At 33.2% G+C, this 23067-nt stretch overlaps 1 protein-coding gene across 2 annotated transcripts in view; it reads right to left on the bottom strand.

The window, feature by feature from the left end:
* The window catches only part of LOC140450574 (transducin-like enhancer protein 4), a 763102-nt gene that overhangs the window by 573398 nt on the left and 166637 nt on the right, over window positions 1–23067 (bottom strand). Inside the window, exon 2 of one of the 2 annotated variants that reach the window (XM_072544231.1) lies at window positions 20189–20224. The exons of the other annotated variant lie outside the window; for it this stretch is intronic. Within the exon in view, the coding sequence (XP_072400332.1) occupies window positions 20189–20224 (36 nt within the window). The remainder of the gene's footprint in view (window positions 1–20188; window positions 20225–23067) is intronic. 2 annotated transcript variants of the gene reach the window in all.

Raw genomic sequence — 23067 nt, 5'->3', positions numbered from 1 at the left:
GTTGTCCGTTTCGGCAACGTATAAACAATGTACAACATATTTCATAACACGTATAAAACAACATTCGTTCATATGTGGTGTTGCCTAAATTGTCTGCCTTTAAATTTTAAATTTAAGAGCTTTTAAGATACCTCATTGAATATGACGCTGAACAACATAGACTTAATGGGCTAGCCTCACATCTTTTAGTAGCCAATTCTAAACCACAACTTGACATAATTTTAATGCCAATTAATGGTGTTGTTTTAGCTGTCAAGTAGAATGTAGTTTTTATAGATCCAGCATTTTGTTTTCAGTAGTAATATCCCTAGGACATTGATAACTTCTTCTTCTTCTTCTTTTGTTTCTATGGCTTTCACATCATGGTGATACGCCAGCTCAATTTGCTGGTGACCCCGATAAAGTCTGGCTCTAAACCAACTCGAGGCCACTTACTTGTGACTGTGCCAAATAATTTTGTAGGAAAAAAAATTCATTAATAGTTAATTAATAGGTTATGTTAGTAAACACTACAAAAAGTATTGAGCATTGTCGATTACAAATTTAATTTATTAATTGAAAGGAATTTTATCAAAATGCTGACTGATTCTTCAGTAAGTTTATTTAATATAGAATATATAGTAATTGGTGAATTATAATTCATATAAATGAATTTTGTGTATAGGTCAAAACTCGGAATGATCCTTATCGGGCATTCAAAAAATATATGATTTAGGTTCTCTATTAGGCCACACTCACAGTAAGGGTTGTCCACCAAATTCAGTTTGAAAAGATGTTGACTTGTTAAACAATGACCGGTCCGCATTCTTATAATAGTTGTAATGTGTCTCCTATCTTTATATGAAAAGTTTTGAAACCATGTCTTATTAGAAAAAATATTTTGTACTCTGTAATACTGATACGATTTTTTGCTAATTAAAGTTTTCCAAGTGTTTTTAAATTTGTTTTTAATTTTATTCTTAATTATGGGTAACACGTCTTGAGAATCTAATTTCATATTTAAAGGAACATTAAGATCTCTCCCTATTTTGGCCAGTGTGTCAGCTTGTAGGTTGCCCGGTATATCGCAATGACCCGGTATCCATGAGATAAGTATTTCAAATCCGTTTCTATTTGCAGATGTAATAAGATTTTTTGTTTTAAGGCACCAATAATCTACCGAAGCAGAAATATTGCTATTAATAATTTTAGAAATTGCACTAAGAGAATCAGAAAATATAATAACTTTATTGATCTGTCTATTAATGGATAAATTAACTGCTTGGTATATAGCCATGTTTTCTGCTTTGCAAATGCACAGTTCATCAGGTAGTCTGGATGAAAATTTGTAATTGATACTAGGAATATAAATGCCAAAACCTACTTTGTTACAATTTTTTGAGGCATCTGTATAAATGAACGTGAAATCATTGATATATTTTTCAGTAAATATTGCAAATTTTTCTCTAATCATATATTCATTCTTTGTTATTTCGCAATTTAGTGTTTTTACTGGACTGACTAATGTATCAAAATCCATCTCATAACATGGAAAATTATTACCTTTATATATTTTGTTAAAATATGGAAAAAAGTATTCTAGTGTTAAAACTAAGTAAGGACAGTTATCTTCATTATAAAAATTAGGTTTGATTATAAGTTTATTCCGTAAGTTAACAAGAGACAAAATCAAAGGATGGTTTTTGATATTAACGATCTTACTTAAAAATTTAGTAGCTAATATTAAACTTCTATGTTTTAAATCAAATTGCGCCGATTCTGCTAGCAAGGCCAAGTGAGGGGTAGATTTCATACAACCTAAAGAAATTCTTAGCCCTTCAAAAAATATTGTGTTAAGTTTATTAATACATTTCTGAGATATAGGTCTGAATAAGAATGAACCATAGTCTAAGTGAGATCTTATTAAAGCATTAAAGACTATTAAAAGAGTCCTAGGGTCTGCCCCCCACCACACTCTGCAAATTGCACGTAAAATATTAATATTTTTCTTTGTTTTAACTAATATATTATCAACATGTTTGTCCCACTTGAGATGATTTTGAAAAATTATGCCTAAAAATTTAACTTGATCTTTTAATGGTATAATTGTGTTACTAAGTTTGATTTCTGGGGTAAAATTTTTGCGTTTTCCCTTCGAAAACCATACAGCTTCACATTTGTCTATAGAAAGAGATAGATCATGTTCTAACAACCATTCTTGTACATTGTACAATGCCATATTGACTTTATTAACCATTTGTTGGATAACTGATCCTTTAACATATAAAACCAAATCGTCAGCATACCCATTAATATTTATATCTTCAGGAAGAATGGAAAATAGATCCAATATGTATATATTAAATAAAATTGTGCTTAAAGGTGAACCCTGGGGTAAACCTTTAGTTACTACAGACGGGCCCAAAAAGTCACCGTTATTGGATCTAGTATATAAAAGCCTGTTTTGCAAAATTTTAAAAATAATATTAATTATAGGACAAGGGACATTTAAATTTTGTAATTTATTGTAAAGTTTATATATATTCACATTATCATATGCTGATTTAATATCAATGAAGACGGCAAGGACTGAATGGGAAGATTCAAAGGCTTCTAAAATGAAGGTATGAAGGAGCGCTAAGTTGTTGGCAGTTCCTCTACCTCTTCTGAAACCTGCTTGAGTATTTTTAAAAACGAGATTATGTTCTAAAAACCAATCTAATCTATTTTTTAAAATGATTTCTAAAGTTTTTAGTATGCAAGAGGATAAAACAATTGGTCTAAAACTAGTTGGAAGAAGTGGGTCCTTTAAGGGTTTTAAGATGTTAAGAATATTAAATTTTTTCCAATCGCTAGGTAAGGGTTCTCCTTTAAGACATTCATTGTATATATTTAGGAGGATTTTTTTGGCTTTTAGAGGGAGATGTTTTATCATTGAGTAAGAAATATCATCAATTCCCGGGGCAGAATTTCTTTTATTGAACAATGCAGTGTCAATTTCTGAAATTGAAATAAGTTCAAATTCTTGGTTAGCGTGAAGTAAACGGAATTCAGGATCAATAGAAATTGATGACATATTATATAATATTTCTCTTTTAATGTTATCTGAAGGATTATAAAAATTTTTGCAATTATTATGGTTTGAAAATTTTTTTACTTTATTCCATACGTATGTTATATTGGATCCTCTATTTAATGTTTCACAAAATTGTTTAAATTTATTTTTCTTTTTTAATCTAAGGTTACGCTTGGTTTGTGCAACTATATGTTTAACATACAAATAATTTTCTAGTGATGGTGACGAGTCAAATATGTGCAAAGCTTCCTTACGTTTCTTTACCCATAATGTACATTCATCATCCCACCAAGGATTGAATGGTTTACCCTGTATCCTACAATTTTTATAAGGAATCGAAACATCTGCTGCTTTATTGATAACTGACATGAATTGTTTGTAATTTATTTTATTTATTGAGAAATTTACTAGGTTGTTCAATATTTCATCATAAAAAAGATCCCAATCAGCTCTTGAAGAATTTCTTATTTTATAATTTTTAACAAAAGTTGTATCTGATAGTTCAATGTCGTTGATTTTTATGTATGTGGGAAAATGGTTACTATTGCCGCAGTCTTTAATAATTCCCCATTTGGTACATAAAGCCAAATTACTACTCACGATTGTTAAATCAACAGCACTGATATTATTGTTGGGAAGCTGAAACAAGGTTGCTGAACCATCATTTAGGATGGTCAACTCGTTATCAAATATAAAGTCAACTATTTTTTTACCACCTTTATTAATTAAACATTTATCCCAAATTGGATGATGAGAATTCATATCGCCCATAATGATTAATTTTTTTATATCTAGGTTTTCTAACATGGAATTTAAAAAAGGCACTGATATTTCATTATTTGAACTTGAATAGATATTTATTAGGAATATGTCATCAATTTTTGTTATAATATATTGGACTTTGTCCGAATTATATTTTTTAATAGTCTGAAATGAAATAGAATTTTTAATACAGGTAGCTACCCCACCATAGCCATCATCCCTATCTTGTCTAATAATGTGATAAAATTTTAGAGTAAAATTGAAATCTTCTTTAAGCCAAGTTTCATTAATAACTACTATATCTGGGTCCTCTTTAGAGACTAAATCAGTCAGAGTATCCCTATTTGAATTGATACTTCTGATGTTCCATTGAATGATTTTTATTTTTGTTTTTAGGATCATTCTAAGTTTTAACCTATTAATCACTATCTGAATAATTGTCTAAGTCCATATAGGACTTAAGGTTAGAATGGGAAAGAACAAGTTTTTTAACCATATTTAAATTATCTGGTGAAATATTAATAAAGTTCATACATGATTTTAGGAAATCTTGTGAAGGTATTGTATCGAAATTATAATTACTATGCGATGCACTGGCATTCCAGGCTGAATTTGGATTTACGTTATATGAATTAGAAGATTTTGGTTCCGATTGGGAGGGTATTGGAGATTTAGATTGAGATAAGGCAGTTAAAGAGGAGTAATTCTCTGGTCTACCATTTGGAACATAAAGACATTCATCATGTGCATTTCTATCATAAGTTTGTTGGATTACTCTTCTTTTATTATTTGTATTTGATACTACTTGCTGAAATGTCCTTTTCGAAGATTTGAAATTGTGTGTTCTTCTTTCTGATGGTGAAACGGTATTGTGCTGAATCGTTTTATTATTAAGGGGTTTTACTTTAGTACTATTACTCGGAAGGGACGGAAAATCTTTTGAATTGAAAATAAATTTGTCTTTTTCTATGTAATTTTTGGGAATGTATTCACTAGCTTCAAAAAAAGTTAAATTTTCGTAAGACATGAGTTCTTTAATATTTTTTTGACGTAAATATTCCGGACACGTACGCGCTGTTGAAACATGTGGACCTTTGCAAAAGAAACATTTCATAGTACAATCATCGGTATGTTTAAGTTCACCACAATTCATACATTTTTCTTTTGCTTTACAATTTGTTTTGGTGTGTCCAAATCTTAAACAATTGTAACATTGTGTTACTGGGGGAATGTACACATTAACCAATTTTGGTAGATCGTAAAAATTTATTGTTTTAGGCATTAAAACACCACTGAATGTGAACAAAACTGTACCTGTAGGTTCGTATGTAGTTGTATCCCCTTTGACTACTCTCCTGTTTAGCCTTTTAGCATTCAAAATTTTAATATCGCTGTTAGTAGAACAACATTCAATAAGTTCATTTTCATTTATTTCAACATCTATTTGACGTACAATACCTTTACAAGATATATAATTAAAAGGTATATAAATTTTATAACCTTGATCTAATAAATTTTTGTTATTTAGGAATGTATTTGCAGATTGATAATTATTAAACTCTACAGAAATTCTGTTTGAACCTTTGCTTCTAATTTTATTAATATTATTTAATTTTAAATTAAAAATATCTCTTGCAATTTTTATATTATTAAAAGAACCAACTCTAATATTATTTATATTTGTTGACTCTATAAATACAAAAAACGGACCAACATCTTTTTCAGAATACATATTGACAGTGACAGTTGAATTTAATTTTTTATTTACATTGGGATCAGGGGGGGTAACCCCCCCCCCCCTCCACCTTATTCTTAAAGAATCAGTCAGAAATGTCAAATTTTTGGTCACAAAAAATGAATAAAAAATTATTTTGATCAAACTAAAATTTAAAATAATATTACAGCAAAGTACAATGCTCAAAATACCTGTTCAATTTACAAGGATAGGTTTGATTCTGTTCTATTTGGCACAAACACGCACCTCTTTTCTTCGTTGACAGTAAGTAGCTCTTTACTGCACGAACGACGACAGGGGAATATACATTGATAACAGACGAGATAATTTCATGACAATCGAAAGCTCGTTCCTTGGTAACAGCACGAAGCCGAAGGCTGAGTGCTGTTACCAAGCAACGAGCTTGAGAAATTTGTCTTGAAATTATGAGGCATTCATCAATGTCCGAGGGATATTCGGCGGATAATTTTTCGAAAAAGAAAATCATAACTCAACATAACGAAACATTTATTTATAAGTACAGTTAGTGAAAGTACAATTATTAAAATTTAAGTCAACATTAGATTCGTTGCTGTTCTCTACTATAGAAGATCTATTACCACGCATAATATTTATAATCTTGTTGTGGTGTTCTTGATCGAGATTCAAGGAATTTTTTCTTTGATTAGCGCATTTATACTTTGAACATTCTCATTGCCGAAACGTGACATTTTGAAATTTATTTGGATGAAGTTGTCAAACTCGATCGTGTTGTCATTCATAGGGATTGAAAATTGCACTGAATGCAATTATCAGTGTAATGTTGACATGATTGGGTGAAATTGTTCCACATGACACAAAATGACGAAATTTGAATGGTTGTTATAACAGTCCTGAAATTATCCTGGTAAATATGTCTGATTTTAGATGTGCTAAAGATGGTAACTTTGGATGATAAAAAATAATGTGAAGAGTGATAGTTGTAAATTATTCAGTATCGGTATTAGAAAGAAGCGGTGAACTGCAAGGATCATATATGCGTTCAAGATGTTCTGTTGAAAATAATTAGTCCATATTTAGAAAAATAAACGTTAAGAAAAAGAAAAGACCAATAGAGCAAGTAACAGTATCTATGGTAAATAATCGGCTATCTCGGGCACGTTTCTCGAAGAGATGGTCTCGAGAAGTGAAAAAAATTAATTGTCTTTAATTTACTAAATAAATTTTTTTTAATTTAACTAAATTAAACACCTACGATCAGCATGGCATGCCTTCTTCCTGCTGTATCGTATCCTATGCCTGTCAGTTTTTCACAACTAAATTTTTTTGCTTTACACCCATTTATTTAATTTTAAGAACAATATTAATACAATCATTTGTGTATTTTAAGAACATTTTATTTGAAAATTTATGTTTTTATTATCATTCAAACGGGTGATTTGTTGGCAATTCTCATACTGCTATTTATTTATGTAAATCATAAAATAAAAATATTTCTACTACAAATCTCATTTTAATTATTCCATTTTCAATTTTACTACACTATTACTAATCCGCAATTTTGTGACCTATTGGTCGCTGGTCCTTCGAGATTTATATTTATTTTTTATCTACCAAATGTAGGAAGGTGAGAATATAGTTTTACAAATATTTCTACCTCATCTTTTCGATATGTAGTTTTACAAATACTTTTACCTCATCCTTTCCCCTACAAGAACTTTACCATATATGGAAAGGTTGAAGCAAAAAGACGAAGAGGCAAATTCTTACATAGGTGTATTCTTACATTAAAACATAGGTGTTCGACTGTCCGAATGTGCGAGAATGACACGAGGTAGCGAGAAATGGAGTAACATCGGAAAGATAAACTCATGAAGTTATATGCCGATATCTGTAACAGGTTAATCACTAAGAAAGAGTATTTCTAGTCTAATAAAGATAGTTTGTTTTGTTTTGTTTTTCTTTCTTTGCATATACAAAACATAAATATGTTATCATCAGGTGCGGGGCAACCGCTCTGACCACAGACAAGAAATTTCCAACCTATAATCAAATTCGTCATGTTAATAGTGATTTAAAATTCATTCGCATGCATTTTAATCGTGTGCTCATTATTCGCTGTGTGGTTTGTGTGCTGCAAAATGCAATCGTATAAATTTATTAAAATAATATAAACTAATTTTCGCCGGCCTAAAATTGACGGCGAGTCACATATTTGTTTGGAAATTATTTATGCGCTCTTTGCAAATTAACAGGGAATATATAATTTAATTTTAATTGCATCATAAATATGGCAATTTGTATAAATTGCGAATTCCGTAGCCAACTATAGGCGCAGTTATTATTATTTACAGATATAATTTAGTTATTTATTATAATACAGTGTTTAAAACGACAGAATAGACAACTAATTTACAAATATAGCATATTTCGCATTAATATATTTCAATATTTACATGTTAATAAATAGGAGTAAGGTCTAGCAATCTTGGAAGTGTATCAGATCAGAGTACGGAGTTAACACATGCGCTTAAAACAAGAAAAATATAAAATGCTTGTAAACAAAAGACTTGTAATCTCACATTAATCTTAACTTCTTGATTTTACTGTATATAATTGTAATATATATCAATAATATACTTTAATTGCGAGATTATTTACCCTCCAGTAGAATTTGATCAATTCCTAAATTCTATTGCAATAACTTCTTTGTTCGAATTATATTTGTTTAAGCGTCTAGGTTGAAATAATATATTGGAATACCTTCCTAGTTCAAATTATATTTATGTAAGCGTCTAGATTCAAAGGTATGTTACAAAGTGCAATGCACTTGACTTTTTGATAAATTGATGTTTTATTTGTGAGATTATAAACTCTGATTGAACGCTTTTGAGCACGTAGTCTAATTAGAATATTTACCTCATCAAGTAGTACGTAAGTCATTGTTTGAAGTTACGTTAAGTGTACGTATTTATTAGGTACCAACAAAACTGTATTCCACGACTTCCAATTTTTTTTATATCAACGATCGAAAAGTTAGGACATAAGGACATTCGCCATTATATTCGAATTTATATACCAATTTTATACAACTAGAGATTGAGATTTATATGGGGTTGAAGCCTGGACAATTACTGACTTAAAAAAGACTTGCCAGCTTTGAAAAGTGTTGTTATTGAAGAATGCGGAAAATATGACGGAATACACAACACGTAACAAACACAGAAACATTAGGAAATATCCACGGATATCCACTGTGGTAACTCTTTCTCGACGTGATCTTCCAACTGACCTCTTCCAGAAGACCATTCCCGTAGCTAAAAATGTTTTTTATGTTTTGATTTGTAGTGACCAACTTTGAAACCATATGTGACAGTACGTTGTACAATGGTATGGCATATTCTCCTCTTCTCCCCTTTTGTTTTCATTGGAGATACTTTTGTCCCACAGAACTCGGTTCATCATTTTTATGGCTTTTCTTCTATACACATTTCTGTCTTTTACTGCTTTATTCAGAGTCCCATCATCTGACAATTTCATGCCCAAATATTTGTCGTCTTCATATTTACTTCTAGGTTCCATTTTTGTATTCTTCGACTAGTTTGTGAGTAACATATTCCAGATCCTCATATTCTTCTGTTAATACGGCTTGATAATCCACAAATCATAGTGTACAGAGTACGTTGTTTATTGTTAATTTCTCTCTTTCTCTTTCTCTCTCTCTTTCTTTCTCTCTCTCTCTCTTTCTCTCTCTCTTTCTATCTTTCTCTTCCTCTATTGTCGTTTCTTTATTACTGAGGATTGTGATTTCCTCCAATACTCCTAACAAATTTTCTGTTAGACTGTAGCAGAATGAGTGGCCGATGAATTCGGATATTAGTCGAACCATCTGGTTGGTGACCAACCTCTTGGTCTTCTTATCGAAACGTTTCCAAAAACAATTAATAATGGTGTTTCTATATAATTCTTTCACAGAATTTATAGGACTTTCCACAGTTTTGTTTTAGGTTTACTGTTATACGATTTCTTGAGATCAATAAATAAAATGTCTATTTCTTGATTAAATGACCGTTTCTTCTCCACTGTTTGGGTAATAGTAAAAAGGTGATGGACAGTATGCTTGTTCTTCTGCTTCCATGTTCTTATATTCTGCTTCAATTTTATTTTTCAAAAGTTTACTATATATTCTGCTGATACTGTAATTCCTCGATAGCTCTAACAATTTTCTTTGGTTCCCCTTTTATAAATGGTTGATAGATGCGAAAATTTCCATTCTTTCGGAATGGAAAGTCTTTGAATTTGAACAATCTTTGGACGGAAAATAACTACACTTGAAAATTTAAGTATATTTATATTAAAAAATATTATCTAGATGAATTAACGTTTTTAAGAATTACATTTAACAAAGATTGAATTCAGAGCGGAATAACGGTGCTCTTTGAAGGCATTAGGCGGCATCTTAAAAACGGATATTTTGAATGTTTGTTATTAGCGATCTCTATGTGATGAAACACGAAGCCAGGAGACATGAAAGATAATATTCCAACTGAGAATGTAGTCATCAAAGCCACAAAAAAAAATAAAGAAAACAAATCTTCTGGAGCAGATGGCATTCCCTCCGAGCTTCTAAAACATGGCGCAAAAAATCTGACGTATCGTATATGTAGGTTGGTAGAACTAATTTGGAAACAAGTAAAACTACTAGAAAGCCGAGATCTAACAGGACGTAGAGCAACGTTCTTCATTGGCGAAGATAAATAGAAAATGCATAATAGAAAAAAAAAAACAAAATATAAAGACGGGAACCAACGCAACGTAGAGCACCGTTTTTCCCCTCAATATTTGTGAATGACCTGTGATAGGGCAAAACTGTCTATTTATGGTTGACGCGTGCAGTCCGGTCATTTGTAGGTAAATGAACGTGGTTCAAAAGACGGTGGGAAGCTCATGCATCGCATGTACGTATCCTTCCAACTATTCCGACGCGGCTAGAGGCAGGTACGGTCAGTGTCGTAATAATTTTACTACGGAATAGTCTAACGAATTTGTGTTGGAATTTTTATCATTATATAAATTACCAAATTTACTAAAATTTTTACCACCAACATTGGTGGCGTACAACCGGCGAAGAGCGCCTCTTCACGTTCTGTCAGATCCCGGCTGAAGACGTTCTTCGGCGCCACTCGATATTCGTGTTGGCCTCCTTGACAGGATGCTGGACAACATCTTAACACAGTATCTGAACTACTGTGTACCCTATTCGCAATTTACTGAAAAGAAGTATCTCCTAGACCAACTATCCGCCTCCTATCAAACTCGTTGAGTTGATGGATATTTGCGCTTCTAAATTACTCTAAGCATTGTTAACGACTTTCAAAAACCAAAACTGCATTTTTAAATTTTGATCGGTACTAAACTTAAAAGTTAAAAATTTTTCTGCTTAGCAAATTTAACAAAATGAATAAAAAACGAAAACCTAAACTAATATGGCTGAAATTCTCATCACTTATTGTTTTTGCCAAGATAAGCATGTATACCAAAATAGAATAATTTAAAATTAATGAGATTTCTCTGTCAAAGTTGTCGACATAGAAAATTTTCTTTTCTATTAGTTTTGATAAGATCTTACATCGAAACAATCTCAAGGAAACAAGCAACTTTGTGGAAATTAAAAACAATGTTTGTTCCATGTTCACATACTTGGTGAGCTTTTGTTAGTGAGCCATGTTAAAAAAAGTAACACATTTTTTTTACATCCAACAAAACCAAAAGGGTTGAGTCAAGATCGGTTTAATCCAAACGCTCCGACACATGATAAAGCGACAAGAAGGCAAGAGAGTCGGTCCCTCAGTCGCTTAAAGGCAATTAAGTGCTGAAACGTAGTAATTAGGGGATACAGAGTGCAGTTTAGAAGCGTGTGGGTGTGTTGAAAGTCGGCCACCTGCCGTTTAATTTTGTACTTACACGTTATTCTGGATTCTCGACAGCAGCGCCGCTAGTTTATAGATAATACTAATACTGTTCCCGCCTTTACTGTTTCTCTTTGTTTGGTTACGAGAAGTACACTGCGGATATAGAGGAAAGATTATTCTGCCTCTCTCCTGCGCTGATAAAATAGTTTGTGAATGTATATACTAATAATAATAGTATATTAGTAATTTATTTAGTTTTTTCTATAGAATATGTATTAGATTCCTAGAGCGACTTACTAATATTTGTATGTCATCCAGTCATAAAAAAATATGCAAATATTATAGCATAATTCCCCTAGCTTAATATAATCATATTTAAGAGATATTCATAAAAACACCAATGACAAACTGAAGTATAACATATTTTACATATGAAGTCTGTTCATAAAGATTTGATTCATGCAAATCACTATTCAGTTTTAACGTACAATTTCAATAGAGCCATGATGTCATATCCGGGGTTTATGCTTCTTTCATTGAGTACAAAAAACTTGTGAGAAAGTACAAGTAACATGTTTATAACTACTTTAAAGAAAATAACTAATTCGCAAAATCGGCAGAATATCAATATATTCTAAATAAACATCATTTAAAATAGAATGACATTAAAGAAGATAGACGTTTTACAATGGTGTATTTTGTCTTCTCTGTTATTTAAGATATAGGTGGAAGTTATAAAACAGGAAACACCAATGAAAATTGAATATATATACAGTAAAACCTTCGTTAACCGAAATAATTGGGGGGAGGCCGTTTCGGATAACAAGAATTTCGGTTAAAAATAACATTGTTTTTTATAATATTCTTGATCAAAGTATTGGTATTAAAAATACTATGAGTTGATTTCGTAATGTTTTCTAATAAGTAAATCCAAAATAAAGTAATAAAATTAAGGAAAATGAACAAGTTTAACATGCTTTTTTAAAGAAATCTGCTATTTTTTTTTGCGTTTTCGTTTGACAACGATGTTTCCCTCTCCCTCCATCGTTAATTTGCAGAACCTCATGAGTTTGCCTCATTCGATTGTTCGACGAAACGTAAAGTAATCTGAAAAGGACAAAACTTTATGTAATGACAACAAAAATTAAGAATCTAGTCGTGTCCCTAACTAATTAGGCCTACTGTATAAAATTCTTTCCTCTAAAGCATTGAAAATCTCGTCGACGGTCTTGTGCTGCCTGTTGCCTCTTGGGTCGTCATCTGATATGCTCAGGTTGTCTTGATAAAGAACCATATCAATGATGTCCTGGTCGATGAATTCACGTTCTGAGTCATCAGCTGCTAACTAGTCACGTATCTCTTCTTAGTTAATTTCGTCATGTCCCGGCAAATTTTTAATGAAAGGTTTAATTTCTTCTGTCGTTTTCTTACCATTTTCTTCTTCGGGATCGTCAATCAAAATCTTATAAAAAGGTTTGTTCCAGCATTTTTCCAAAGTTGAAGATTTGATCTTGGCCCACGACTCAGCTCACCAATAAAAATGTTTTATTGTTAAAGATTTGAGAATTTCGGGAACACTTTTGGATTAATTCGTCTCCTGTAATAACAGATGTCTTAAGAATGCTTCTCTATAATGTCTCTTGAATGTCTCTATGACTCCCTGGTCTAACGGCTGGATTAAGCTTGTGATATTCGGTGGCAAAAATCTGACAATTGTCACCATTTTGTAGATTTTGAGGGTGAGGGCGCATTGTCAACAAGCAACAATGCTTTGATGAGAAGGTTTTTGATTTTAAAAACCATGCCAAACCATTTTCAAACCATGCTAAAAATAAAGTGGTTGACATCCATGAACTTTTTTGGCTTCTATACCTTAAAATGCCTTTTCGGAAATATCTTTTAGAGCTCTTGGTTTTTGTGATTTCCCAACACACAGAGACATCAATTGGTGAGTGAAACTAACGGAATTGTTTACGTTTTGCGACAAACATTTACTTTTTATTGACGAAATTATTGAAACTGTCAGCCATTTCGGTTAAACGATGTTTCGGTTAAAAAGGTTTCGGTTAAGGGAGGTTTTACTGTATATATATATATATATATATATATATATATATATATATATATATATACATATATATATATATATATATATATATATATATATATATATATATGAGCCCCTTTCCATATCAGTTGGCCAACCTGTGGAATTTGCAGTTTAAGTCGAATACCATAAATGAATTATTTTATTAATATTTATTAAAAACACTACCCTTATGGTTTTTATTTAATTTCAACAATAAAAAAAATTTCACTAAACCCTGGCTATACATTCACTTATGTCAACATACATTGATTTTTTCATAATTACGTTCAATTCAGAGGTAGCTATGGAAAAATGACATCAAAACAATAATATTGTCAGTTAATGTCAAATGTATTTTGTAGTATTGTAAAGCTTGTGGATTGTACAATGAAATGAAATGTACAAATGATTGTACAATGATTGGTCGAGGTAACGTTATCGATGAGAAAATTTGTTCAATCATTATTAGATTTTTTAATTCTGGAAAATCCAATTCGAAAATCGCGAATATGTTGCAATTGTCACGGTATAGTGTAGGAAATATAGTCAGAAGATACAAAACTACAGGTTCGGTTTTCACAAAACCTAGAAATGTACGAAAAAGTAAAATAATCGAAGCAGGCCGAAGGGTATTAAGACGCATTTTAATGAAAAATCGACGAGCAAATTATATATTATATGGAGTTAAGCGTTTTATTGAGTGACGCTATTGGAAGACACGTTTCTAGTTCAACATGTCACCGAGATTACCACAAATTAAGATTTGGTACTTACAAAGTAAGTTTTATAGTTGAAAAAATTAGTAAGAATTGTTTTTAATTAATTTCATTTTATTTTAGGCTCAACAAAATCCACTTTTAACATTACAACAAAAGAAAAATAAACTAAGCTGGTCAAAAGAGCATAAAGATTGGACTCAGTCGCAATGAGATTCAATACAATGGAGTGATGAGTCCAGATTTGAAGTATATGTTGAAGACAGTGGGAGTCGCGTCATTCGCAGGAAAAATGTAACACGTGATGGGATTGTAAACACGGACAAATATTTGAATATTTTAGAAGAATCTCTTTTACCGATTATGGAACACTGTTTAACATCAGAGGAAGATTTTGTCTTCCAACAGGACGGCGCAGGTTGTCATACCTCAAAAAAGAGTTTAAAATGGATTGAAGACCATGACATACCACTTCTGGAATGGGTTTCTAACCGTCCCGACTTGTCCCCGATAGAGACTTTTGCGGCGCGAAATGAAAAAAGCTTTGAGAAAACATCCCGCCAGGTCCGTCAACATTTTGGAATCAGAAATTCCAAAATGTTTTCCAAACATTAAAACTTATGGGAAGGGGCTGATATACACATATACACTGAAACAATGGTGTATTCTCCAAAACCAAAAGCTTTTCCTACAGTAGTTCTCAAGTTATCTTTTTTTTTTCTTCAAGGGTAGTAATTTCGTCCATAATCAGATAACACTGTCGGTTTACAACGTTGTAGTAAACAAGTTCGAGTATTATCGAAGTTGTGTGAGAAATTACTAAAAATAGCATATTTTCAAATTCTTATACAGCTTTAAGCAAGATTTGCTATTGAAATTATTTTTTTATGTATAATAAATATGTTTAGTTAGTACATATAATCGTTTATTTGTCAATGCCAAACTTATTGTTCAGATTTGTATTTAAGATTAGACGTACCTACATCTGAGAGAGAGCTAATTGCCATCTTAAATGTCGTTTTATAGTTACACCACTCAGGTATCATTTTGTTGTTAAACAATTAGATTCCAATGATATAGCTAGTATAGATTATTATAGGTAATTGATTTTGACAACAGCTATGACCTTGTAAATAACAGGTAAACTTGTGTACTGCATCGGCATAACTCATAGCTCTTGTCAAAATCCATTACGTCTATATTCTTATAAGACGCTGTGAAAAATATCAAATTGCCAATGATCATGAATATATAAACTGCCTTATAATTTTTACATCCTAAGAAGGGAGATAAAGCAGTGTGCGAAAACTAAATTAGTATCACTCTTCTGGGTGTAACATATAAGGTACTCAACAGAGTCATAAGAAGTAGATTATAAAAGGCACTTGCTGGTTGGTGAATATCAGGGAGGATTCAAAAAGGGCAGATCTACCATAGATCAAATATTCGTGTTAAAAATGATTTACAGCATTACGCACGAGCAACAGTTAAAGCTAAACACCTTCTTTATAAATTTCAAACAAGCTTACCATTCTGTGATAAGAAGGCATCTGTACCATGCGCTAAGAGTACTTGAAATTTTGGAAAAGATGATCAGACTATTAAAAATGACCTTATGAAGATATACAATAGAGTAAGGATAGAAGGAAGCCTAACAGGAAAAATTGTAGTAAGAAGGGGACTAAAGCAGGGAGATCCGCTGTCTGCAATACTCTAATTTCTTGTTGAAGGCAATTAAGAGAGAAAGTTGAATAAGATCGAAAGGTAGGATTTATGACAACATAAGCCAGATCCTGACCTTTACGGACGATGTGTTAATGGCAATAACTGCTGAGGATTTTCAAACTCTTTAAAGCGAAGGCTAAACAGTATGGACTGATTATTAATGGTCAAAAAACAAAGTATATGAAAATGGGGCAGACCACATATAAAGACACACAACTAAAGACTATCACAAACAATGAGAGTAAGAGTAATTGCTTCAAAAAGGTGATGGAGTTTGAGTATCTAGGAGTAACCCTAACAAGTAAAAGGGAAGAAAGCCAAGAAATCGAGAAGCGGATTTCGAGAGGAAGGAAGACGGTCAGAGCTCTACACAAACTACTAAGTGCAAAAACATCTCCAAAATTGAGACTATACCGAACAGTGATCCAACCCCCTATTACTGTACGGAGGCGGAACATGGATTGTGAACAAAAATCAAGAAAATATGCTGAACAACTGGGAACGGAGTTTTTTAAGAAATATATTCGGGGGAGTAAAAGGTTATGAAGACTTTTGGAGGAGGCGAATAAATGCAGAGATCGGAGAGCTGTACGGGAAACCAGAAATTGGCCAGATCGTCAGGACAAAGAGACTTAGATGGTTAGGTCATATTGCGAGAAAGGCAGATGGAAGATGGGCAAAGGACCCGCTGCTGAGAGGGGAGAAGGGGAGAGAGGGGAAGATGGCGACCACGAAAAAAAGGGCTAGAAGCGTGTAAGGAAGACCTACAAACAATCAGGTTAACAAATTGGAGAACCGCGGCCATGGACAGAAACAATTGAGAAAAACAGTGGAAAAATTCAAATTAAGGGCCTGTTGAGCTATACTTATATATACTCTTATTACGTCTGATTGGAAAATAAAAAGTGGACAACCCGAAAAATGCAAAAACATGAATGTTTCATAAAAGGCATTAAAACGTTTGACTATTCTTAACGGACAAAACAGGGGGGAGTTTTTGCAGTCGGCGACTGCGAATTTTTCGATTTCCAATAATATCTTCAAATACGATAGGTCCATAGTAAGCTAACTACAGATTAATCATTAAGAATAAAGCGGTAAACAACCTGAAACGTGAACGGAAATCGTTAATTGTACAAAAAAGTGGTTTAAAAATCAGTACTAGATACGACTAATAATAACACTCTATTTCTAAACATAAGTTTAATAAAAACGTTCTATTTTAACTTACTATAATAGCTACTTGAATAATCTTAGCCCTGTTTTAACATTCTAGTAGCAACATTTAAAGTAATTAATATTTATGACGAATCAGCTCTCGGACTCATTTATAAAACTATTAGTAAGCCATTGCGTCGCTTTATGAGCACTAAAAATTCTATTCAGGTCCACGATCGTTTCGTTTCTAACGACAATAAAATAAATTTTATCAGTCTTTACGTTAACTACTACAATTTTATTTCTGTAAAAATCCTTGACCGAAAAAGCCACTGGCACTTTTATTTATGGGTGTTTGGAAAAGCGTGAGATTCTGTAACGAGATGTTGGATGTAAAGGAAATGGCCATACAAATAGCATGTAGTGAACAAAAGGTAATGTATATTAAAGGTTTCTATTTAAACTTTCTTAGTAATTTAGTCCTGGGAATAAAAACCTGATAATAAAACGTTATAGACAGAGGGGAAATTGTTAACTAAACAATAAAATAAAAAGAAAAACATTTCTATTATGTCTTTAAGTGATTTTAAAAATTTAAACATCAACTATCAAATGTGTTATAATGATCTGGGCCGAATTGTACTTTTTTTTTAATTTGTGGCCTAAAAAATAAACAGCACTTTGACAAACTGCTTTTTAATTTTGAATAGCTGGCGACTAGTCGAATGGAGCATTGCTTCAAAACCCAATGCATGAATTTTGGTGATTAAAATTGCGGACTTTTGGGCTTATTTAGCGGCAGAGAACTTTATGTGTTCGGTTTGGACAGTTTTTTGGTTTAAGGAGTAAAAGCAGAAGGTTTTATCCAAGGTTGTGAAACGAAGCCACCAGCATTTCTTTTAACGCAAACCAAACGATTTAGTTTTTGCTCTGCTTTGGGCAACTGCTCAATCATTTTTTTTTTCATTTCCGTTTCTTCAGTTATTCTGGTATGCAATATTGTGCACTCTGTAATTTTAGATAATAATTACGACCGGAGTCTCAACGCACTTTTACTTGACGACACGATAACGAGGGTTATTTTAATCTTTTATGGGCAGTAGCAGTGTTTGAATATCTACTACAGGGTTATCGTTTTGGGCTATACGAAGGATGCCCGAAGGGGTTAGACCTTTGACACTTCGTCCTGTCATCACTTCTAGATGGTCGGCGTTCAATTAAAAACCTCTCCTCTGTCACTCCAGACATCAGGATGGAAGGTCCGGTTAAGGCAAAACATCTCTCCTGATACCCTGCTATCACCCAATTCCCATTCTTTCTCCCACACATTCATCGGGAAAACCACACCCACACGAACCACCAAAGATTCTCAATCCCCTGCCTTAGCGAGGCAGCCATCCGTCGTTTGTCTCACATTCTCTCCGATTTCGGCATACCACAGGCCAAACTCTACCGAGGTGCTACTCGCTAGTTTCAGAATTCTGTTCCGAGTTCCCTCTCCACTCGATTCTTTGAGGAGAGCAGCTCCCTGAGTTCGAGATTCGTCCACTCTGCCACATCACGTGTTGCCTTCCACTTTTTCTGCCACTGGCCGATTGAAACTAATCTCTCGGTTAGCCTTATCTGACTTACCTCTCGTTTTCCAATATTGCGACCCATACGACCATGACTCCTGACCCTTTCACCTGCCAGCACATGTAAAGAAACACAGTCGATGATCACCCACATAGCAGCAGCTGACACGGTCCTGTAGGCACATGCTAACCGTAGCAGGCTAGTTACTATAAACTATAGACTATAAACAACACTACACTACTAGTTAGTAACCTTGTTAAATTCACTGTTCACACTTAATTCAACTAGTTAAATTCATCTGGGAATTCACTAGAACAGTATACTTATTTGGAGGATCTACAACGCTTGCAACTCAGTCTACTCTACATGAATGTGAATTACTAAATAAACTGCTTACTTGTTTTTACAGAAAGTAATACAAACACCCAAAAATTTAATTATTTCAATTTATGTATCTGCTTTATGTTAAGAATCATATTTTACACCAAGACGTATAAACATCAACTGCCAGCAAAGTGATTGCTAAAGTAAGTTCAGAGTGTCTTTTTATCCAAATCCCTATAATGCCATGAATCTGCTCAACAGTTAAAATAAAAAAAGATAGAAAAGACTTATCCTTTGAATTTTTAGTAAACCTGAATAAACAAGTAGTGTAATCTTCTTCTTCTACGACACTACAGACCAAATTGAGCCTTGGCCTCCTTTACTTTTTGCCTCCACCATTGCTTGTCTGTGGCTGATCTTCTCCATACACGGACTCTAAAAGGGCTTGCGCGTCGCTGTTTACTGTGTCTTCCCAGCGCTTCCTTGGCTTTTCAACCGGTCTCTTTCCATACATTCTAGCATTTAGTGCTCTTTTTGGTAGCTTATCCTCTCCCATTCTTATCACATGCCAGACCCATTGCAATCTTTGTATTCTAATAAAGTCTGACAGTGGTGCTTCCTTATAAAGTTGATAAACCTCGTCGTTGTATCGACTTCTGAAGATTCCGTTTTCCCTTACAGGTCCTAGTATTCTCCTCAGTACTTTCCTTTCAAGCAGTATCATACTGCGGCGATATGTTTATAATAACTTTTAATTTTTAAAATCTTTATACTTTTTCTTTACTTTTTACAGCTATAATATTTTTCTGTGTTTACTTTTATTTGTTCTGTTTATAAATTATAAATTTTCTTGTTTTTAGTTATATTAATATATGTCTTACTTCACCACCCGGCCGCTGCCGCACATGTTATTTAACATGGATTATATATCTTCCTTTGTATTGAAGGAGATTGCAACAGAACTTTGTGATGGATGTGAATTATTCTACGTCAATGTCATGGTCAAACTATACTTGTCAGGTCATGATTGTTCAGAATATTTTCACATAATTGATAACTTGTTTGATTTATTTGTTTGCTATTCGGTTTCGTGTGCAGTATATACTTTGTAATGCAGTATATTAAAATATGTAAATAATCTAATCTAAATCTACTTACTCCTTTATTTAGGTTCCTGTAATCAACGGGACTCACCTGAAACAAAAGGATAATAATTTAAAAAAAAATCAACATTATATTCTTATTGAGAGTATTAATTTTTTTTCTGTTAATGTCGGTAAATCGTTTGATGACCAATGTAATTTATACTAGTCCAAAATCTCGTATTTTTATATTGTACTAATCGTGAGTAACCGTGCCAGTCTCAAATTTTGTGGACGAGAAGTTCTGAACTGAGTAGGGACTCCTCACCAATCCGCAAAAGATAGACTGGATGGGGAAGTATTCAACCCAGACACGGCACGTCCCAATGGCTGATAGGGAACGTCCAGTATATTATATGCAGGATACGTGCATAAGGTTCACGAAATATTCACTGGCAGATCAACTGAGAATATTAGGGCAGCAGATATGCCATTATTGATTTTAAGGCTAGATAAAAATTAATTCTTAATAGACAACTTCTTAATATACTTATCCACCCTATCCCCTATCGCGCATCAGAGTGCCATAGGGAGGAAAGAGATGGCCTGGAGCATTGGAGCGCGGTAGAGTGACTCTTGTTTTTAACTCGAGTTAATACACCTCGCTCCAATGAATTGTTACACCCAAACGTAATTCTTAGGGGTGAACATGTCTCACAGGCTGGGTTTACTTAAACTGCTTGCTTGCTTCTTAATATACTTATAGGTGACAATCAGATATTGGTGTTATCGGCTATAATACTGCATTGTGTAAGGCAAGGAGTAGACCTTAAATGGTCAAGGGGAGCTAAGAATCCCAAACTTGCAAGAATGCAAATAACCCGAAATTGGAACAAAACAAGACTGACTAATTGAAAATTGGAGACTCCAATGTAAAATCTTTAATATCTTATAATAATAATAGTCTCCCGTTTTATACCGCTGTCGCGGCTTTGGGAGTATAGCAGGGTAGTCTGCTATATCTAGGGCCTACGGTATACAAGGAAGGTAACATGGCCAGTGCTATGCTTCAACCGTCTCTTATTACCCCTGGTTTTACCCAAGGTACTCATTTTTATTCAGGCTGAGTCGACCTGGGGCCTATAGACATTCTTAAAATGTCTAGATGTTCTTGCCGGCGGTAGGATTCGAACTCCGGACCACCGGCTTGCGAGGCAAGCATCCTACCGCTTGCGCTACGCAGGCCCTTTTAATATCTTTAATAATATTTTTTTATCTTTAATAATAAAATCTTAAAATTCTTTATGCCTGAAAAATTTCATAACATCGTGAGAGAAATGAAAATAATGGAAGTCAACATTCTGCGAGTCAGTGAAATAATATGACCTGGATCTGGACAGACAAATATTGATAAACATAAGGTATTATGCTCACAATGACGATCCCCATCACTACAACCGAGTGGCATTTATAGTTAACGAAAACTGTAAAGAACTTTATACCTATATCTGAGATGGTGTGCTGCAAATTAATACCACTCCACGAAATAAACTTTATTCAAGTATATGCTCCTAGAGAAGAAAACCTAGAAAGAGAAATACGAGAATTTTACCAGAGATCAAACAGACAATGAGGATAACAAAAAAAAAATATGTAAACATTATTATGGGAGATTTTAATACCAAAGTAGGTAAAGGGTGAACCGAAGACATAGTCAAAAACCTTGGTTTGGTAAAAGAAATGATTAGAGGAGAAACACTATTTCAGTTTGGTCAAGAACGATTGCAAACACCTGGTTTCACCTACCAAAAAGAAAAATATATACATGGAAAGTACCTGGAGATCATGAAAGTAACTTAATAAGAAACCAAATTGATTATATACTAATTGACAAGCGTTATAGAAGTGGAATCAGTGAAGTTAAAAACATATCCTCGGGCTTACATCGGTTGCGACTACAACTTTGTTGTCAGTAAAATCTTGTCTCGAAAAACCTAAACATTCAGAAGTACGAGCAAGGATAGAGAAAATAAACAATGATGCTCTTAAAGAAAAATTCAGTGAAACATCCACGGAATTAAAAAAGACAGTTGAAAGTATTTGGCTCACATTCAAAATAACAATCAAAAAAATTCAAACAGAAAAGGCTGTATACTTTCTCCACTATTATTCAATACATATCTCCAAAAGATCTTTCAAAATGTCCTCTAAAATAATGAAGGAGGAATAAAAATTAACGGGGATACGTCAATAACTTAAGATACGATGACGACATCGCCATTATTGTGGGCAGTGCTGAGGGCTTTCAACGACTTCTGAATGTCATAACCAGGAAAGGAGATACTTTAGTGCTAAAAATAAATATCTACAAATCAGACAAAAGTATTGGCTGTTGCATGTATACCAAATGGCGACATTAATGTTCGTATTAATATAACAAATAGATATAGCCCCTACAAAGATTCCAGTATCTCGTCTACAGATCTTTTGCCTTTGAAGACTTTGAGATGCGGGTTTTTAGAAGGATGCTGAAGATCTCTTGAAAAGAGTACGTGACCAACAATGAGGTGCTGGGAGGGATGGGGTCAGAGGGAACTCCTAAACATTGTAAAAAACATAAAAAAGATTTATCTAGGACTGATTTATAGAGGAGAAAAACACAACTTTCTACGACTCGTAAAGGAAGGTGGAAGGAAAACACGTCTAGGAAGAAGAAATTGCTCGTTGCTGAAAAATGGACAGGCATGGACACCCATTCATTATTAAGAACAGCTTAAGATAGAGAGCAATTTGCTGTAATTATCTCCAACCGACAGGAGTGGAGAAGTTACCTTATAAAAGAAAAATAATTATGCAATGGAGATCATCTTCAACTTCACCAATGTTGTTGGTGTTACACCTATATCTGATAGAGTAGCTATGCTGTAGCTATGATTTAGATACAGTTAGCCATTA

This window comes from Diabrotica undecimpunctata, chromosome 1, assembly GCF_040954645.1.
Source record: "Diabrotica undecimpunctata isolate CICGRU chromosome 1, icDiaUnde3, whole genome shotgun sequence".
Taxonomy (NCBI): Eukaryota; Metazoa; Arthropoda; class Insecta; order Coleoptera; family Chrysomelidae; genus Diabrotica; species Diabrotica undecimpunctata.
The sequence above is the reverse complement of the archived record's forward strand: the minus strand, read 5'-3'. Positions and strand labels throughout refer to the sequence as shown.